At 40.0% G+C, this 19,441-nt stretch overlaps 1 protein-coding gene across 1 annotated transcript in view; it reads left to right on the top strand.

Moving 5' to 3' along the window:
* The window catches only part of SULF2 (sulfatase 2), a gene marked incomplete at its 3' end in the record, with an annotated part of 52,990 nt that extends 37,380 nt beyond the window's left edge, over positions 1-15,610 (top strand). Inside the window, exons 10-20 of the mRNA XM_079543552.1 lie at positions 1,947-2,148; positions 7,870-8,113; positions 9,628-9,724; positions 10,936-11,030; positions 11,604-11,663; positions 12,064-12,233; positions 12,682-12,824; positions 13,040-13,163; positions 14,506-14,536; positions 14,823-14,879; positions 15,580-15,610. Of these exons, the coding sequence (XP_079399678.1) occupies positions 1,947-2,148; positions 7,870-8,113; positions 9,628-9,724; positions 10,936-11,030; positions 11,604-11,663; positions 12,064-12,233; positions 12,682-12,824; positions 13,040-13,163; positions 14,506-14,536; positions 14,823-14,879; positions 15,580-15,610 (1,254 nt within the window). The remainder of the gene's footprint in view (positions 1-1,946; positions 2,149-7,869; positions 8,114-9,627; positions 9,725-10,935; positions 11,031-11,603; positions 11,664-12,063; positions 12,234-12,681; positions 12,825-13,039; positions 13,164-14,505; positions 14,537-14,822; positions 14,880-15,579) is intronic.
* Between the last annotated feature and the right edge of the window lie 3,831 nt (positions 15,611-19,441).

Raw genomic sequence — 19,441 nt, 5'->3', positions numbered from 1 at the left:
AAAATGGATTCTTCCAGTTAACCTGAAGGGGAAACATAAGCATTGCTTTCTTGACAGGAGACTATAAATATTTTTGGGTTACACATCACAGCACTTATTTACTGTAGCTCCCATTGTGGCATGTAACTTTCTCTCTGTTGAATCTTCGTTTTTGTGTATCAGACACCTTCAGCATAGAGCTCTGCTGAGCAGAAAATGCAGTTTGTTCGTGTATTTTCAAAAATAAGATTCAGATGATTTGTAATGGGGCACAGCAACAAACATTTCAATGTCTCATTTTACATTTTTTTAATTGGAAAGTTTATCATTATAGTAAAGTAACTTTTACTTCAACCTCAGTCTGTGCATCAATCAGTGTCAGGCTTTTATAAAACAAATGTAAAAGATTCAGCAATTTATTCTTCAGATTTTAGTTCTGCACTCCAGCTAGGTAAGTGTATCCTGCTTTACAGATAAAGACACTCATGCAAAGATGTCGGATTGAAACGTTTGATCACCAGTGTCACATCAATTTCCTATGATTCCTTGTGCTGAAAGTTACGACAGGTTTGTCTGCATCCCTGCAAGGCTTGGATCATACAGGAGTTTGGACATGATGTCTGCTGCTAAGAATTATAGCTCAGGGGACCTGACATCCAGTTTTCTAAGGAAATGAGTGGACATACCATAAGCCTCTTTTAAATGAGAATCTCTTTAGAATGTAGATAAATCCAGTGTAACTGGGCATTTCACTTCTGACTCCCATAAAGTTCTCTATAATGAAAGCACAGCAAAGATACTGTTTTCTTACTTAGCTGTCATGCAAACAATGCAGTGAATTTCAATGCAAAAAGGAAGGCTTTGTTCCCCAAGCCTGGGCACACCTCTCTGTGGGAAATGAAGTGACTGAATCTCCCTCATAGAGCTGTGGGCTGCTGTAAAATGTCATCTCTCTTGGGAGCTGTTGCTGTTTTTCATTCTGTTCTTTTATTTGGAAAAAATCTCAATATTCCAGTGAGTCCTGGAGGTCACAGCTTAGGATTTTATAATAGGAAAAAAAGAGAAACACTTCTCAGGGCTCTGCAGAAAGCTGTGGTGTTTCCAAAACTCTCTTCAACACAATAATAACTGCAATGTGATTTAAAAATAATAATAATAAATAAATATATATATAAATGTATCTCAAATCCTAGCTGTGTAGCTAGTAGAATGTTGATGAATAAAGGTAAAACTCTTTGCCAGATTAAAGGTGGCTAAATTCCCTTGCCCTTGGCACAGCTCTGACAGCAGCACAAAGGGATCTATAACCACTTTGCTTCAGGTTTTGAGTAACAAAAGGAATCAGATTAGATTAGAGATTAGATTTTCTCCAGTTTTCGTGGAAAAGGGAGGGGAATATCACTGTAGAGGCATCCAGTGCAGCTCACCATTGCTGATCAAGCCCAAGGGTGTTGAAAGATTAGTAGTATAAATGCTGTAAGGAGGCTTACAGGAAAGGTTCTTTCTTTTGTAGAGTAGTATGGGATGGATCTGAATTGTACACAGGTCTGGAGCTGGTGCTAAATTCTAATAGCTTGATAATGGTATAGATTCCTGCCAACCTGTCAAGCAAACTTGCAGATATGCAAGAATTCTTCTCAAACATATGGATAATATGACTTGGGCTTCCTTGTTAGAGAAGCATAATTGGGGAAATACGGCTTTTCAACTGACACCTCCCTGTGTTTAGCTGTAGCATCAGATTTGTTAAGAAATTCCCATTGCTCTGTCTCCAGGAAACAAAATCAGAGACACACAAAGTGTGTTCCAGAAAAGTTCTCTTTTTGGTTTTAAAATGTACGATTACAAGAAATCTGTTTTGCTAATAGGGGATGAGTCTTCCATACCATGTAACTCTGACAGGTTGCTGGAACAATTAGACAATGCAGAGTTGAAACAATCTTTTAATAACCACATCTTCCTTCCAGAAATGGCAGTGTGTGGAAGATGCCAGTGGGAAGCTCAAATTGCACAAGTGCAAGGGAATGATGAACTTGGCAGGCAACAACAAAGGCACTTCCAATCTTTTGCCCAAGTACTACAGCAGGAATAGTGAAGACTGCAATTGTGAAGAGAATGAATACAAGCTGAGCCACACAGGACGGAGGAAGAAGCTCTTCTCCAAGAAGAGTAAGTGAGCTCACTGTATTTTCTTTCTCTGCCTCACAAAACTATAAATGTTCACAAACACTCCCAGTTGTCCCGATTTTCACGGACGTTGATTTCTACGGATGTCATTGAAGACAAGCATATTTGCTGCGTATCTCAGTATGAAGCAGTGTGTTTCAGATTTGAAAATGTCTCAGTCTATAGGAAGAGGAGTATGTTTCAAAACAGGGTGCTGTGTTTATTTCTTTCAGAAGCAGGAAATGCATTACACAACCTGAAGTGGTGAGGAGCTCATCCTTACGTAGGCCTTGAGAGCAGCAAGTACACCAATCCTCAATATGCTGCAGTGCTTGGGGCTGTTACTGCAGTAATTTATATTTAATAAGGATTTGTGTGCTTTGTTACAGAAGCTGCTTCTAACATCCCTTCCTTGTGCTGTCAGCAGAGCTGACTTTTAACCAGAGATCACATCCAAAGGGGATGTCTCTGATTCTAGTCTCCTTGGCACGGATCAGGCGCTTCTTCAGAAAGTCCATTCCACTGGCTCTGTTTTAAACCTTAGTCAGACTAACATCTATATTTGAAGTACCTAGTCTAATTATAGATTAAAGAGGCAAATGGCAGCACAGATTACCATTCACTTGTAACGTTTCTTTCGTCTCACTCCGCAAATACAGAGCCTTAATTATTTAGCAGATTAGTCTTTCTGTATAATGACATGGCACGAGCTTCAGAGAGTTTAAATTGATTTTCTTCTATTATATTTGCCTAGCAAGCTGATTAGTACCTACTAAGCTAATTTTTAGTTGAAAAAAAATTATTGGTTCCAGGATGAAATTACTCAACAACACTTGCAGTTTAAACATGTGGCACAGCAGATAATCTTTAAATAACACCAGAACTTGCTGTTCAATTAACTTTTTTTTCCTAAGACACAGAAAAGGAAGTTCAGTCACAGGGAGTCAAATAACAGCAGATCGAAGATGCTTAAATGGGAAGAGGAAAACAATTTAAGTGAGGGCAACATCATGCTATCTGATAATACTTGACACTTACCTAAGTGCTTTTTATCTGCGTTGTGCTTACTAAACATTAACCAATTTTCGCAACGTCTTGGAGAGGTGGTTAAGTGTATAATTACCTTTAGTTCATGGATTAAGGAGATCGAGGCACAACTTCAGGGTTGCAAAGATGGCTTTAGCGGTGGGATCAGAACACTTTCTCAGTATGTTCTGCTTAGTGCTTTCACTGTCCCATTCATCTCACTTTTCTCATTGAACCATAAGGCACAAACTCCTGCCCACATCCAGGGTGTGCCGTACAACAGAGGAGGTTGGCATGGGCCTGTTGACACAGATTCTTGGGTTTGGTGTTGGCTGTTCTTTCACGTCTGCTTAATCTAACAAATGACACTGAAAACAAATGACCACAAAGCAATACAAGTTAACATACCAACATTTTTCTGTGCTTACTTAGAAAGCTGGCTCGCTGGATTGCAAATGACAACTTGAATACTGGTGGTGTGCATTTGGATTTTTATGACCTGTTTCATGAGGCTTGGGATAAAGTGCAGTCTGTGCTGAGTTCTGAGGGCATCTTTGGAGTCTGCTGTTCTGAATTTGATGAGTGCAAGGGGTTATACTGCAATATTACCTGAATGCCAGCAAGTGCTAACCATGAAACTGAACAGTAACTAAACAGAAAAAGGAAATCTCAGGTTGTGCCCATGTCAGTGGCTTAGTTCATAGCAGTAGTGTAGTTTTGAAAGCATCCTATTGTGAACACTAGAGGTGAATTTGTTATGTTCTAATCTACGTTGGCTGCAGAAGACTAACTTGGATGCCCTGCTTCTGGGTGCAACAAGACTGTTGCAAACTCATAACAATACAAGGATTGTTTTTTGGAAAGATACAAACCAGCAATGCATGATGGATGTGCGGTCTGGAAGAATGGATTAAACTGCTGAGTGAGGGGCCAGAGCACCAAACGTTCTGATAAAATGAATTTGTAGTGTATGCATGGCCTGTGGTCCTGTGCACCGTAATGTGCAGCAGGCATGGAGTACTCTGAATGGAGCACATTAATTGCAAAACAGGGCCATGCCATGGACATGCTGTTTGGGACAGTTACACAGCTCACCTACACAGCTTTGATGTGTTTTGCACAGCAGTGTTGTTCTCTTGGCTGTGCTATTATTTTTATAAAGTGATGAAATAAAGCTTTGTGATGGGAAGGAAGCTGAAAGTAACAGTGAGCTCTTAATAGACAACAAATAGCCAAATGTTTGTTTTTTCTTGCTGTAGATTTCGCCTCCTTCTCCTGTGATGAACAAGTCATCACATTAAAGGAGAGGAAGGATGATAGGCCACACAAATTTGTGCAGTGTGTACAAAGAAGCCAGTGCATTTTTATTCCTATTTTCATGTAATTTGTTTTGTTTTGAGGTAGTCTCAATACGACAGCAAAATGACTTTCTTTCTTACAAGTACCTGAACACCTGAACAGCCATTACTTTTAATGCGTTTGAAACAATTTTTATGACAGTTTTGAGAAACTGAATGTAAGAAAGCTTTTGGAGGTTGTTTGGTTTAATTTTTGTCCCTCTTTGAGATATCCAAGAACACAGATTCCGAGTAAGATTTATAGAAACCCCTAGTTAATGATCAAGTGAAGCCACTGCTGTGTCTTTGTCCATGTTTCTGGACACTTGAGATGTACTCAGAGATTTGAGTCCAAATGCCTGATTTTACTTTGAATTTATCAAAGAAAAAAGTCTGTGCAGAATTTTGTGAAAATACATAGACATAACTGAGAATATAAAGCAGGAACCTGCGTGCCCAGTGCAGGATTTTTTCCTCATGGCCCATTGTTTCAATGCAGAGTTCTTGCAGAATTTTCACATACTGCCTTATTCCACTGTCACTGTGCTGGTGACAGTATTTTCATACACCAGATGCAAAACATCTACATAGAATAAATGGTAAAAGGGAAGCCCTGGAACTTTCTGTCTGCTGCTCACTTTCCTGCTGAGCAGTTGTGTTCCTGCTTTGGAGAAGGTGCCTTTCGGGAGTTACAGTTGCTCACAGTTTTCTTAACCATCCCTCAGATCATTTCCAAATGATGTCAGCATTAAATCATGAATTTGGCAGCTGCAAAATAAGTAATAAGGCTCGAGTGGTGAGGTTTTGGGGAGAGTTAAATGCAAACCTAAAGGCTGATAATACAGCATAACCTCACTTCATTCAGTTGAACAATAAATTCAGACACTGCCGTTCACGTTTTCACCAGGTAGTGCTGAAACCTGAGATGCGACCAAGAATTAGCTGTAGAAAATCAAGGGTGCTTGAGTCCCTGGATTGTCTGGGGAAGTCTGGGCCAGAACAGAGCACGTCCCTTCAGGCTAGGACGAACACAGGTATGTTTGTCAAGTGACCCAGGAAGGCAGGGCAGGGTGAGCGTGGCACTGAGAGCAGCTTAGTGAGACCAAACATCAATAATTTGAAAGAGGGTCATAGGCACATTGGGCCAAATATTTAACAGACTTAGATCTACTTTCTTTGTGAGTTGTGTGCACAGTTAAATGTAGGGTAAAGCGTAACCCTGGGGGAAGATTAAGTGGTTAGAGGTTGGTAGCTCTGCTTGCAGGGGCACAGCACAGATGAATGTGGATCTTACTAAATATTTTAACTACTTTGAAAATGATGGAGTTTGGTACCAATGGCAGCATTGAGTCGACGCTGTGGCTGTCGTGTGGTAACGAGGCAGCGAGCCTGTGAGGAGCTGTCTCACTGCAGAGCAATTTGTTCTTGGTGCAGCTGGGTCAGGACTGGCTGCAGGGCAGGAGGAAGCGGCTCCCAGTCCTTCAGGGGCATGTGCAGACAACAGCTCCCTGCAGCACCTGCTCAGGGCCAACGTGCTGGATTGGTTTATTAGACTTGGAAGGAAGGTAAATTGTTGGTTGGAAGAGCTTAACAAGATGAAATGAGGGAACAATCAAAGAAATGGGAGTTTATGCTTTGAATGTAATTGTTAGGGTGTAGCTTTTTGGAACTTCCTCCTACTTCTGAAAAGATAGGAGTTACTTTCTTGTTTATTCAAGCATTTCCTGAATGGGTGCCCGGAATAGAGCTGATATTTTGGTTTTGGTGGTTATTTGTTTATTTTTCCCTCCAGCTGTGACTCACCTCGCTCGCTGTCAGCTGTAAACTGTAACTACAGGTGGAAAATGTGCTGAACCAGGCAGTCCAGCTGGTGTTCTACTTCGTGTGTGTGGTACTAACAAGTGTTCAGAGCTGGACTGTAGTTACAGGTGGGAGGAGATGGTTTTTTCTCTTTCCATGTCTACAAAATGGCCATTGAGACCATGTGATCCATCTGGATTTCATGCAAGGCATCTTGAGCGAAGTTAATCTGTGTATGTGCCAAATATAAATATTGCTTTTGTCAGTTTTGGTTGTTCTACCTTCCATTCTTTTTTTGTCTTCTTGTTTTGCTGGGAAGTCTGTCCTTGAAACTGTCTCTTCTATGGAGTTTGGGATTACAGGAAATGCTGCTCTTCTCATTGGGCACGTTGCTTGAGTTTTCCCCTTACCAGATTGCAGAAGAAAGAGTCACTTCTGTTCTGCCGAGGTGTGCTGTGCTCCAGCTTTGTGTAAAGGGGAGGTGACCAGAGGAACCAGTACTTGCTTCCAGTAACATCTCAGATGATTCCAAACCATGAATACAGAGCACAGAGTCAGGCACTGGGTAGGGAGAAGACAAGAGGCTCTGGTACCTTCATGGGCTTTTTTCTCAAGGAGAGAGATGATTCTGCTTAATTTAATCTAATGAGTAATGAAATGAGTGGCGTGAGGGGTCACTTGCAACGAGCAGGAAACACAGCCAGATGTGGCCTGCATAGAAATACAGATGTGGATTAGACTCCATATATTCATGCCATTGCAGACCAAACAAATAGCAACTCTGGGGCATTTGGGCCAGGACAGAGAGTTTTGGAAAGCAGTAAAAGGCAAAAAAAGATCGGGGGAATCTCATACTGTGCAATGTCAATTCATAGCAAATGTTTCTTTTTGCTGCAAACACAGAAGCAAAGCCTGAGGGAGTGCATAGCACAGGAGTGTGGTGTTTAGCATGGAAATTTGCTGTCTGGTCTGTACACGAGGAAAATAATTGCAAATAAAAGAATGAGATGCTGATAGAGGTAGACATTCAGATATTAATCCCTCCAATGAAAATCAAGAATCTTATCTTGAAGAAAGAGAATGGAATGGAGAAAAGGCTCAGGCTGACACAGGGAATTCTTCCTGCTGAAACGTGGGACAACAACCTGGGAAGTGCTGCAAGAATTCTGGCACTGAAGCATTTTGCAGTAGTTAACGGGAGGCTGACCTGAGACCCGCAGTCATGATGAGTTCTTAAGGTCTTACTGCCATCTAGCGACTTCTGGGGGGAAGAGCAGAGTTTCTTTGAACGAGCTCAGAAAGTGATGGCGAGATGCATATTCTTTTCCCTCTGCCATCCTTGTGCATTATATCTGCCTCTCTCCTGCTTTAAGAAAACCCATCAATCCGTGCAAAAGGTGGTGAGGTGGCACCCAGAGGAAAGCTGCAACAAACAGCATTTGTCAGCAGGTTAATTCCAATGTCAAAATATAGGCAGATTTTTTTCCAAGAACCACAGAAGACCAAATTGTACCAGGCTGTTTCTTCCCCTCTTAATCCTCTTACTTCTTTCTCCATGCAGAATACAAACCAAGCTATGCCCGGAATCGCTCTACCCGCTCTGTATCCGTTGAGCTGAACGGGGCTGTTTTTAACTTGGGTTTAGAGGATGGATACCAACCTGTCTTACCAAGAAACATCACCAAGCGACACAAGATGCAGAGGGCTGTTCTTCGCGAGGAGGAAGACAAAGACATGGCTGAGTACAGTGGCACTGGAGGCATTGCAGAGTACGCAGCCCCAAACCTGATAAAAGTGACACACAGGTGAGCGCATGTGCTATATTTCTATATGCTTTTGCTCCTTCAGTGGTTGCTTTAAATAAGTGGATGTATTAACTTTTGATAAGCATACTGTGCCCCTTCGGGATACCTGGTCATAGTTTCCTATCATTGATTGCTTTGTATTTCAAATACAAAATCAGTCCTGAGGGTAGCAGCAGCTTCTCAGAGCTTCCTGTGCCCAGTGCTAGGAAAGGAAAATCTGTATTACTGATGAAGTTGGGTGAACCATGAGCCTTGGGAAATGGGACGTTGAATAGAGCCTATGGAATTATCTGGGTTTTAAAGACACTCTATTAGCTAACAGTCTGTTTTTCAGTTTGCAGATCTAGGGGTTGGTGATGCATCTCCAACTGTGCTTAGTTGAATTACCATTTCTGCTTCTGAATTATGAGAAAATCCATCAGTGACTACTGATGATGTGAATTAAATTCTGTGATGACTAACTTGCATAAATCTGTGTGAGCAAGTTAGCTGTTGAAATATGTGGTTTCCATTTGACTTCAGTTTACAAAGTTTTAAGAGACTTGTTGATATAAGGAAACATAGCTGGGCTGACATCAGCAGAGTCCTCAGCTTTTTTGAATACGCAGGATTTATAAGACACTGTTTGTGTTTTTTCTTTTGGAACCTGTTGAGTCAATTCTTTGCTGCCTTGCTGGGTGAATCCCAAATCCATGAAAGGAGCTGGCAAGGAAATTCTATGTAACTCCTGAGGGGTGCCCAGAAACACTTGCAGAAAAGAAGGCAGTGGGACAACATGTGTGAAGTGCTTTAAAGAAAATAAAGGAATATTGAAGAAACTTGAGCTTCAACTTAAATAAGCAATCAGGGTTAAGGGTGTGGTATTTGTTATTCCCTAATAATCTAACCAAGTACACCTGTCAAGTGTTTTGCCTTTTTTTCCCCCCTAAATCTTAAAACCAGGACTGTACTAGAAATTACTGAAATGTAAGTCCTCAGCACTGTCAGATGGTATTTTGCCTTTGAAGTCAGGGAGGTTATTTGAAAAAGTTTATTCCTTTTGTAGAAAATCATTTTTTTTTCCTTTGCAGTATTATAGTAAGTCTTACAAAGAAGCACGTTTTCCTTGTTCCTATCCCTGTACTGCTGAATTATGCATAGGGAAATTGCTTCTGAGTAATGCTTTCTGTACTTCCTAGTAAGTAGAGATGAGTTACGTTGACAGCCTAATGAATAAACAAGAATTCTGTGCAGCACAATTTACATTTAGAAATGAAGCAGTCAACAGGTTCTACTTGATAGGAATATTTTTTGATTATTCTTTTTTCCTTCTCAAAAATTTCCATGGCAACTCCAACCCAAACTTCTTTCCTGCCTTGTAAGATATTCTCCTATTCTCTTGAATGAACATTATTTTGAATTCTGCATGTCATTTCCAATCCGACTTCTCATCTGTCCTGGAGCTGTGTAATTAAAACCAGCTGTCTGCACTGTGCATTTATCTGCTGTAGTAAACACTGTTTCTCCACGGCCAGGTGCTACATCCTGGAGAACGACACCGTTCAGTGTGACACTGATCTGTACAGGTCACTGCAAGCTTGGAAGGACCACAAACTTCATATCGACCACGAGGTCAGTGATGCTGTCGGTCGCGCATTTTCAGTGTGTGATTTTAGCCTGGTCTGTGGGCTGATAGGATCGTGCTGTGTGTGTCTGTCTGCCTCTGGGTGTCTTTGTCCCTCCCTGGAACCTTTTGAACTTAGTGGCTGATTTCCAAATAGAGATGCCATAGGTAATTAAGTTAACACAAGTGGGGCCTGCTGTAATCTCTTACCAAATCACATAAATTCTCAGCAGTCCTACTTAAGAACTTGCTGGCCCCTTTCTGTGGTACCTACTGACATATACTAAGGGAAATAAATTCTGAAAATCTTACTAGCTCTGCTAGAATTAGAAAAAGGCATCTCAGTATCACCATGATCTTCCAGTTCTTTTTTAGTTGTTTAGAAACTGTAAGCTAAGGGCCTGAGCATAGGTTAGAGTGCCAAAGAAGATGAGATCACTTCGGTCCGGTTGTGTTTCTGATTTAGGATCACAGGGCTGCATTCTTTGTCTGTTTTTCCTGACCTCTCTGTCATCTGTCTGTGCTTCTGCAGTCAGTTATGTACTCCCATCAGATTTATGGTCTCTGATGTCTGATGGTAGTTTTGCCGTGACTTCATTTCTCACACTGGAGAACTTCTTTTTTCTGTTGTATGAGGAATTGAAGCAGAAGCCTGTAATACCTGCCTGCATGGAATCAGGCTGTGCTGTGTGAGAGCTGGGTGAACAAAAGCAGGAGTTTCACTTACTGAAGAATTAGGTGGTTAAAAATAAACCATGTGGGTGGTACAATTAAATTAACTGCTAGTGCCCGTGCTGTGTGGCCAGCCATTGCCATTGCTGTGTGAAATGATGGAGATTTGATACTTTTCCAGACTGTCTGAAGAGGGGACCTACAGCACTCCCCATCCCCTGCTCAGGTTTGTAGCAGGCCGGGTAACCTTTCTCCTTTGCAAATGTGCTGACGACCTGAAGAGGGAAAATCACAGTGGATCACCTGTATCCTGAGACTGTATGGCAGTCCCTTCTCCCTCCAGTGCCATGTTGTGCTTTCACCTTCTGTCTGCAGGTGAATTGTAACCAGAAAAGATTCCTCCTGGCTGCAGTTTGCTTTCAGAAATGTAGATAATCTGAAAATGGGAGGTGGGGAAACAGAAGCATTTGGTGGCATTGAGTTTGAAAGGATTAGAATAAAATTAACATGCTGTATTTTTATTTAACCTGTGTTTTCCATTTTTTAGATTGAAACTTTGCAAAATAAAATAAAAAACCTGAGGGAGGTGAGAGGACATCTGAAGAAGAAGAGACCCGAGGAGTGTGACTGTAATAAGATAAGGTATTTCTTGTGTACTTCTGAGTAGTTATCTGTACTGTGCAAGTGTAGCTGATCCATGCCTTCACAGGAGGGGTTAGAATCTGTTTTGCTAAGTTGCCTCCTGTACTGTTGCCTAATGCTTTCTGCAGCTGTCCCTGGTACAGGGCCCACCCTCTGCCAGCAGAAATTCAGTTGCTTTTGTGACAAGTGACAATGATACAGAAGATCACATAAAATGCTTTTAAACCAATTAGGTGTGCAAGCAACTGAAGTTGCTTCCGTTAGATACTAGAGATCAGTATCTTAAGCTCTGCAGCCCATTTTCTGAAAACTTGCTTTCCTCTTTCTGTGGACACGTACTGCAATTCAGTAGTGGGCCACCAGGTGTCACAGTGCACAAATAATGTAAGGAAAAGAGACAGAAAATGCTTGATCCAGTCCAGCATGGCTGTCTTGTATTCACCACATATTCCTGTTAATAAATAGAAGGGAGAAGTGACACCATCTTAAATCTGCTTTGATTTAAAGTGAAAGTGTAGCATGAACAGGATCGGTCCTCCTGTTGTTTATCAACAATGTTTTTTTATTTTCCAGTTACCATTCAAAACACAAAAGCAAACTGAGGCACAAAGGATCTAATCTTCACCCTTTCAAGTAAGTGAAGGTTTTCTCCTTTGAAACAGAAAAAATGCGAGACAGTAACATTTGGTCTGTTCAACAAGCCAAAACTAAGCAGAAGTGATACTTCATTTATCCTATGCTAAGAAGAGTACAGGTATCTGGGAAGGGAACCAAGCCCATGGTAGAATGTTTCTAAATGCACATCAGAGACTTCAGGCAAACCCGTTAAACCCCTTAGGCTACATTTTTTTCCCAGTATCGTGGAATTGCAAGGAATAATTTCCAGAGCCATTGGGAAGAGAAGCCATTCATTTAAGAAAACAGCAGTTCTTTCTTTCCTTAAAGCAGCTCATTTTATTAGCTGCTTCATTTTTTTTTTAGGTGTGTTCAAGTATAACAGAGTCAGCATGACCCTAATGTTTCATGTGTGCAGGAAAGCCCTACAGGAGAAAGACAGGCTGTGGCTGCTTCGAGAGCAAAGACGAAAGAAGAAACTGCGCAAACTGCTGAAGAGAATCAAAAACAATGACACGTGCAGCATGCCTGGCCTGACCTGCTTCACCCATGACAACCAGCACTGGCAAACCGCGCCCCTGTGGACACGTAAGGATACATCTGACTGGATGAGTTAGGAGTCTGGGAGTTACTCACATCAGAGGCACACAGTTTTCCTCCTACTAAATGATCTGTGTTGGCAAGGGGGAAAAAACAGCAACCAGAAAACCCAGTAACTGTGTTTGAATACCTACAACTATTGCATGAATGAGACAGTACATATACAGTACAGTGTTGTTATCTCAGCAGCTGGAATTTATCCCAGCCAGTGAGGACAGGGAAAACAAATAGCCAGACACTCAAATTAGTTGTATTCTGAAAGCTAGGTATGCATAGAACAAGAAGCTGATGGTGGGAGGCGTTCTCTGCTTTAGAATTCAAGAATGACAGAGTAACTGCCTGTGAATAAAGCAGTGCCATAAACAAAAAAGTACTAAAATAAGCAGTGCTTAAAGCTGGCAACATGTAGCTTATGTCTTTGTGTTTTCATTTGCAGTGGGTCCTTTCTGTGCTTGTACCAGTGCCAACAACAACACATACTGGTGTTTGAGGACAATCAACGAGACCCACAACTTCCTCTTCTGTGAATTTGCTACTGGATTCTTGGAGTATTTTGATCTCAATACTGACCCGTATCAGGTACCTCATCATAGTATGGCTCTGGAAATGTATGAGTGTTCTTCACTGATGATGTGCTGAAATAGAACAGTATTGGTGCAAGATACTACGCATCAACTCATGTAATATGATCTAGCTTCTTTCCTGCTGGAAACAAATGACATATGTTCCATGTATGGAGGCTACTGAACTACAAAGCAGTACCTGTTCTCTAACAAGAACCCCATGTATTGCAGCTCATCAATGCAGTGAATACGCTAGATAGGGATGTTCTCAATCAACTGCACGTCCAGCTCATGGAACTAAGAAGCTGCAGAGGGTACAAACAGTGCAACCCAAGAACTAGGAACATAGATCTGGGTAAGTGCTTCTCCTGTTATGCTCAGAGATCAGCCAAATAAATGAATCTCCTGCTTAACCGCATGAAATTTTCATAAATCGGAAGGATTTTAGAATGTATTTATGCTACTCATGTTTTGTTGAACATGACTGCATGAACACACTTTTGTATGGTTTGTTCAATTTGTGTTATGTATCAGGTCCAGAAACTCAAAAGGTGTACTTGAATACTGAACTATGCAGCTGCTGAAATGCAGGGAGAAGAGAGGAGGAAAGAACAAAACTAATGACATGAGTGAAAGAATACCTAATAGCTGCTTCAAGTTTGCAGGCTCATGGGATAACCAAAGTTGGAAGGGATTTCTGGAGTTCAGCTAGTGCGACCTTGTGTTCACTGCAGGGTCAGCTCTGAGGTCAGACCGTGTTAAGTCGTGGCTCTATGCATTTGGATCTTGAAAACCTCCAAGGACAGAGACTGCACAATCTCTGGGCAATCAGTCCAGCAGCTGAGTTTCAGCATTCCGTATGGAGACATAATTTTTATAAATATTTATTTTAGAGACAATACAGTCCAGGCAGCCTTGTTAAAAAGTGGCTTAGCTTTAACCTCAGAATGCAGAAGAATACCTAAGCTGGTCAGATTTCCCCTGTGTTAGTGCAGGGTTTAAAATAATAGCAGATCTAGGAAGAGAGGCACTGAGGAATGCATTATGCTACCAAAAGATGTGCTCTTCTAACTATGCCTTTATATTTCACAAAGAAGGAAATGAGTATTCTTTTTCTAGTCTCATCATTTCTTATTCCTGAAATCTTTCCTGGGTCTACAAAGAAATCATCTGGCTTATACTCTGTTGTTGTTGTTATTTTTTAAGTTTAGCAGCAAGATGAAAAGTGCAGGTAATTGCGTTCTGTTTTTTAAACTGCATATCTTGTCTACCTCTTAGTGCAATTAAGATGACTTAAGAAATGCAATTAAAAATAAATAAATGTGCAGCCATTAGAGCTTAAACTCCAAAGAACTCCAAAGTCACTCCAAAGAACAGCATTGTCAGCCTAAGTAAGTCCACAGAAATCCAATGTTATTTCATGTCTTATTTAGTACATGTATCAGCTAGGGCTGCATGTTTGAAATAACAGGTCTCAGCATTTAAATAACCACTGCATTACATTTACAGAAAAGTTTCAAATTTACCTATCATCTCAATTTACAACCTATTTTTCTTAGAATAAGGGATTAAATATTAAAAATAAGAGTACTAATGAACATGTTAATATTCTTATGTTCTTCTTTAAATTGAGCTTTAACCTCTATCTTACCTGTTGCAGGCTATAGTTAATAACATGTTAATTTATTTTCATCTAGGACTCAAAGATGGAAGCTACGAGCAGTACAGGTACAGATTTTAAGATACATACAGTTAAATGATTGTTCCTACATACCACCTTCATGCTAAAGAGTCAGGAATCCAGGATTGGGAACCATCTAAAATTGCATTTGCAGTTTTTCTGTCAGCTTAAAACACTGAAGCTACTTCTGTTGGAGTGTTACAGCATGTTCTTCTAATATTTGCAGCCAAAATTCATGCTAAACTCTTCACTTTCCTCATCTTTCTGACTGTAGTGCTGGTGGATTTCTTGGTGATGGTTAACTTTTTTCTCCTTTTACTGCTTGAAAATTAGGCAGTTTCAGCGTCGAAAGTGGCCAGATGTGAAGAGACCATCATCTTCTAAGTCACTGTGAGTTGGGAACAGTTCATGAGAAGCATGAGCTTTTACTTACATTTTCTTCCTTTACTTCTTTTTGCCTGCAGCACCTTTTTAACACCACCTATTCTCAGGGAATGCTAAGTTGCAAGCCCTCTAAATTATACAATAAGTATTATGCTGACTACAGCTGTACAAAACCTGTTAGTGCATGTTTTATGGGATCTAGGAACATTGAGGGTAAGGCAATTTCAAATTTGAGCAGAGGTGGACTCTCACTTGTAATTCTACAAGAATTAACAGATCATTATGTTGGTTTTGTCTAACCTTAAACATGCAGCAGCTTCCTCATGTTCTGTCACGCTGTCCAGAAATAAGAGGACTGATCCAACCACAGCCTCTCAGAAGTTGTGAGCAAAGCAAGCAAATTAGAGCAGACAGCAATCCTACTCGTACAAAAAAAAAAAATCTGGAAATTTGGGGCTATTCTGACATTGACATTATATTAAAATCCAGGATTGCTTGCTGCCTGTTTTTTTTTTTTTAAACCTGGAGGTTAGTTCAGTACAGTACTATTAGTTCTCAACTTGCCACACCTCAAAGATAAGATAGAAATTTAAAGAAAAAAAAAAAGTTTAAAGGTTTCTGCCCTGTGTGGAACCATTGAAAACATATTCCAAGTACTTCTTCTCTGAAACATTATACACTAAATCATGTTTGTTTTATTTTAAAGAGGACAACTGTGGGAAGGATGGGAAGGCTAACTGCTTCAACTGCTGGACCTCAGCAAGGATATGAACTGGCCAGAACTTGAATTCGTGTACAGACGAAGCAAAAATGTGTATGATTTCAGAAGAATTTTAATGTTAGCCTGGAGGACTGGATGAACTTGGAGGCCAAAACAGTGTTTGCACTGGTGAGCGAATTAAATAGATGAAGTGAAATTACAGGAACCTGCTGCCAGGAATACAGGTCTCTTTCAGATCCACTCTTGTACCTGCTTTTTGCTTTGGATTATACCTCACCTGCTGCACAAGGCTTTTTACTTCAAGAAGACACCACTAACTGTTCCAGGAATTGACAGAAGAGGAAATACAGCTGCATCCCAAAGAGGATTGCCATCCCGGTGGGCAAAGTGTCCTCAAAGACAGTGGTAGTAAACTGTGTTTCAGTGCAACTATGGCTTTGGATGTAAGGAGACAAATTTCAATGCCAAGTATGTCATGGACACTTCTGCTTCCAACAGGGGTAAAGTTAACAGTGGAAAAAAAACCTCGTAAGAGATTCAGGAATTCAAGTGAGCACCACTGAGTATTCTCAATACCGTGATCTCTCAAATTTCCTCCTCTGAGGATATGTTTTAGTTCCATGTCTACTTGTCCATCCTATTGACACCTCTAGGAAAATTAGAGAAAATCTTGACTAACAGGATGTCATATTTTTGGAGGGGTTATGTAAATATCCATCAGCATACTGCTTAAAAATAATTTCCTTCAGGTTGTGAAGAATTTTGTTAATAAAAGTGTGGAATGCCCACATACCATTTCTCAAAACGTTACTTAATGTTGCATAGCACATTTCAGAATTCATCCGGTTTTAGAAGTACAGAAGTTTCAGTAAATGTACATCCTACATTTTAATGAAATCAAATTTTTCGTGGGTAGTACTATATTGTGTGTTCAAGACCAAAACAATTTGTTTGAGAAAGGACCATTTGCTTAGTAGTGCAATTTTTAGACTTATTTTTTAAAAAAGGCTTCTCTGAGAAGTTCAAAATCACGACCAATAACTTATGACCTAGTTATAGTTCAGTCTACAGTAGATGTTCTCAATGAAAGTTATTGCTTAAAAGCTTATAAAAGAAAAAAATCCAACATTTTACTAAGGAAGCACAGTGTACAGAGTCTATTTGAGTATCTTAGTAATGATGTTATTAAATACACTGTAGTACAGGCAGCACTAGCAGTGCTACTTCTATCATTTTTTCCACATTAGTCTGCTAACTAACTGCTCTAGAGGCACATGCAATGGCAAGCTCATGGTAACAACCAACTGTGGCCTTGACTCTTAACAAAGAGAGGTATATTTCTGCAAAACACAAACTTGCACTTCTGGCAACAGTGTGAAGATACGTCAAAGTAATGACTTTTGATACTCTGCATAGTAGGTCATTCAAGAGGAATTCCCTTATTTCACAGGGGATGCAGATCTGGCACCACACCCGTTCTTGAAAATATGCTTGAACCAACATGGGCCTATGTAGTAAAACTTGCTTGTATGTACTATACAGTAAAAATAGGTTTGATCTTGTATATGCATCACACATGAATGAGTCAAATACACTTCCAAATTTTTCTTGCAAAATATGACTGTCTGTCTTAATCTGGCATAATTGTGTCTGTAACATGCTAGAGATTTTATGGATGATAAGGAAAAAAAGAAAAGTCTGGTATGTGATGAGAGCCTGGATCAATACAAGCAAGTAAAAAATAATGACTTTAAATTTACCAATAGAAAAACATTTTTGCTGCTTTCAAGGGAAAAGCATTAGCTGGCTCCCCTTACCTGTATGTATGCATAAAGAATACTAAAAGTTAGATGAAAAAAATTTCCCCTTACCTTTCTTTGCATTCAGCCTGTAATATTTGACAAGAGGATGAGACTGTCAGAATCCTGCACGGCCAGAATTACTGCTCGGGGTGCACAGCAGTCAGAAGCTTGAAGTCACCGTGCCCTTTATGCACATGCTAAAATTGAGCAGTGGAACATCTGCTGTAAGAAGTACCTGTTGTTTCTGAAAGGTAGGTTGTTGAAAGGCTCAGGAAAGCTACTGCTTCTCCTCTCAGCTCTGCTGGTGCTGTTTAAGTTGAAAAGGACAAATTCTAGTCGGTTTCATGCAGCTTTGCTAAACTGGCCTCACAGGCAGAGGGGCTGTCATTACTCCCTCAGCTTTTACAGATAGCTGGAAAAAAAAAGTACGTATATATTTGCTAGTCCATAGCTTTCCTCAGTAACAGCTGCAGCTATTTCTCAATAGTAGCAGATTTTCTATGACCTTACCAGGATACAACTGTCAGCCTCAAAGTACTAGAAAGCTAATACACTTTGTCACCAACTTCTGATTTTAAATAGAAACCTTTATTTACATTATTATTAACATCCAAACACAAAAATCAGAAGAGCAGTAATACCTTACAACCAACTCTTTTATAACTCAGTCCCCAAGGTTTTCTGTTCTGCAACATAGATACAGATATTTCAAGCAATACTTAACGTAAACTAAACTTAAATGCAATTCTCAATACTGTATGCCTTCTCCTGAGAATTTTTAAAAATATTGCTCTCAACATAACATGGTTTTATACTTGCTGTATCATTCAATCACCTGGTAGTCTGCACATAAGTTCAAAAATAAAATCTGTGCTAATTGGTACAACATTCAAATAGTTCTGTTTTATAACTGAAAAGTGGTCCTGATTTCCTAAATTTAAAAGCAGAATTTTAAACCTAGATTGGATAAAGGTACTACATATGAATTTTATAACACATAGTTTCTGCGATCAAAAGAACAAGAAACACAAGCAGCAAAACTGTGCTCAGTGTGCAGCAGTGATCAGAGGTGGCTGTACCAGCTAACTGCCCTCGTACAGGTGAGCAATGTTACATGGTTGTTTTTGTTACATAAAACAAACTAGAAAAATCTGCTGTCGCAGAACCAAATCAGAACTGGTGGAGAAATAAATGCTGACTTGTTTCAAGGTAAGTTTCATTTGCTGCAGCTGCTAAGCTTTTTGAAGTAGATGTAGGACTTAGGATCAGTGTTGCCAAGAAAGATGTTATCAATTCATTATAAAAAATGCTTCCTCCCTCCCCCCCCCAATCAAGTTTAAACTAAAAATCTTTGGATTCAGCAAACAAGTAGGTACTGTATGAGAAAGCTCCAACATTCAACATACAGCTGAGAAATGATGATCCTTTATAACACTGGCCAAGTTCCAGTTACACACAGATGTATAAACAGAATCGCTCATAAAAAAACAAAACAGGGCACAATGTATAAAGTAGGACACAGTCTAAGAGCTCACCTAATGAAAGCAACCAGGATTTGTAGTTTCCATCAATATAATGAATAACTACAAAATACAAGGACTGTTCCACTCCCATTTGATACAAAAAGCAAATGCCTGTTGCCTTTGGACTTCAGCAGGCAGCACTCACTCAACAAATAGATACGTCCTAAGAAATAAGATGATGAAAGTTCCTCAGCCTTTTAAGAGTTCTGCATTTTAAAAAACCACACATGAATTGGACTGAAGGCTTCAAATAAATACTTCCCCCAAAACTATATATTCAGGTCTAATTGCAAAGACAGGGTTGCATAAAAATAGATGGAATCTACATTTTCTTTGGAACACAACTGGCTGTATGCTAAGGAGGAACATTCTAAAGTTTTTTTCTAGGTAAGTTATGTCTATTAAAATGGAAGATCACTGCCTATTCTTAAAAAATAAAACCACCTCACACTTACAGTACCAAGAAGCAGTTGAAAATGTGTTGTTTTTTTTTTTTCCTTGGGAAGTTAATTTTCCATTCTA

Source organism: Tetrao urogallus (genome assembly GCF_951394365.1).
Source record: "Tetrao urogallus genome assembly, chromosome: 16".
NCBI classification, from domain to species: Eukaryota; Metazoa; Chordata; class Aves; order Galliformes; family Phasianidae; genus Tetrao; species Tetrao urogallus.
Note: the sequence above shows the minus strand (reverse complement) of the source record. Positions and strands in the feature narration are given on the sequence as shown.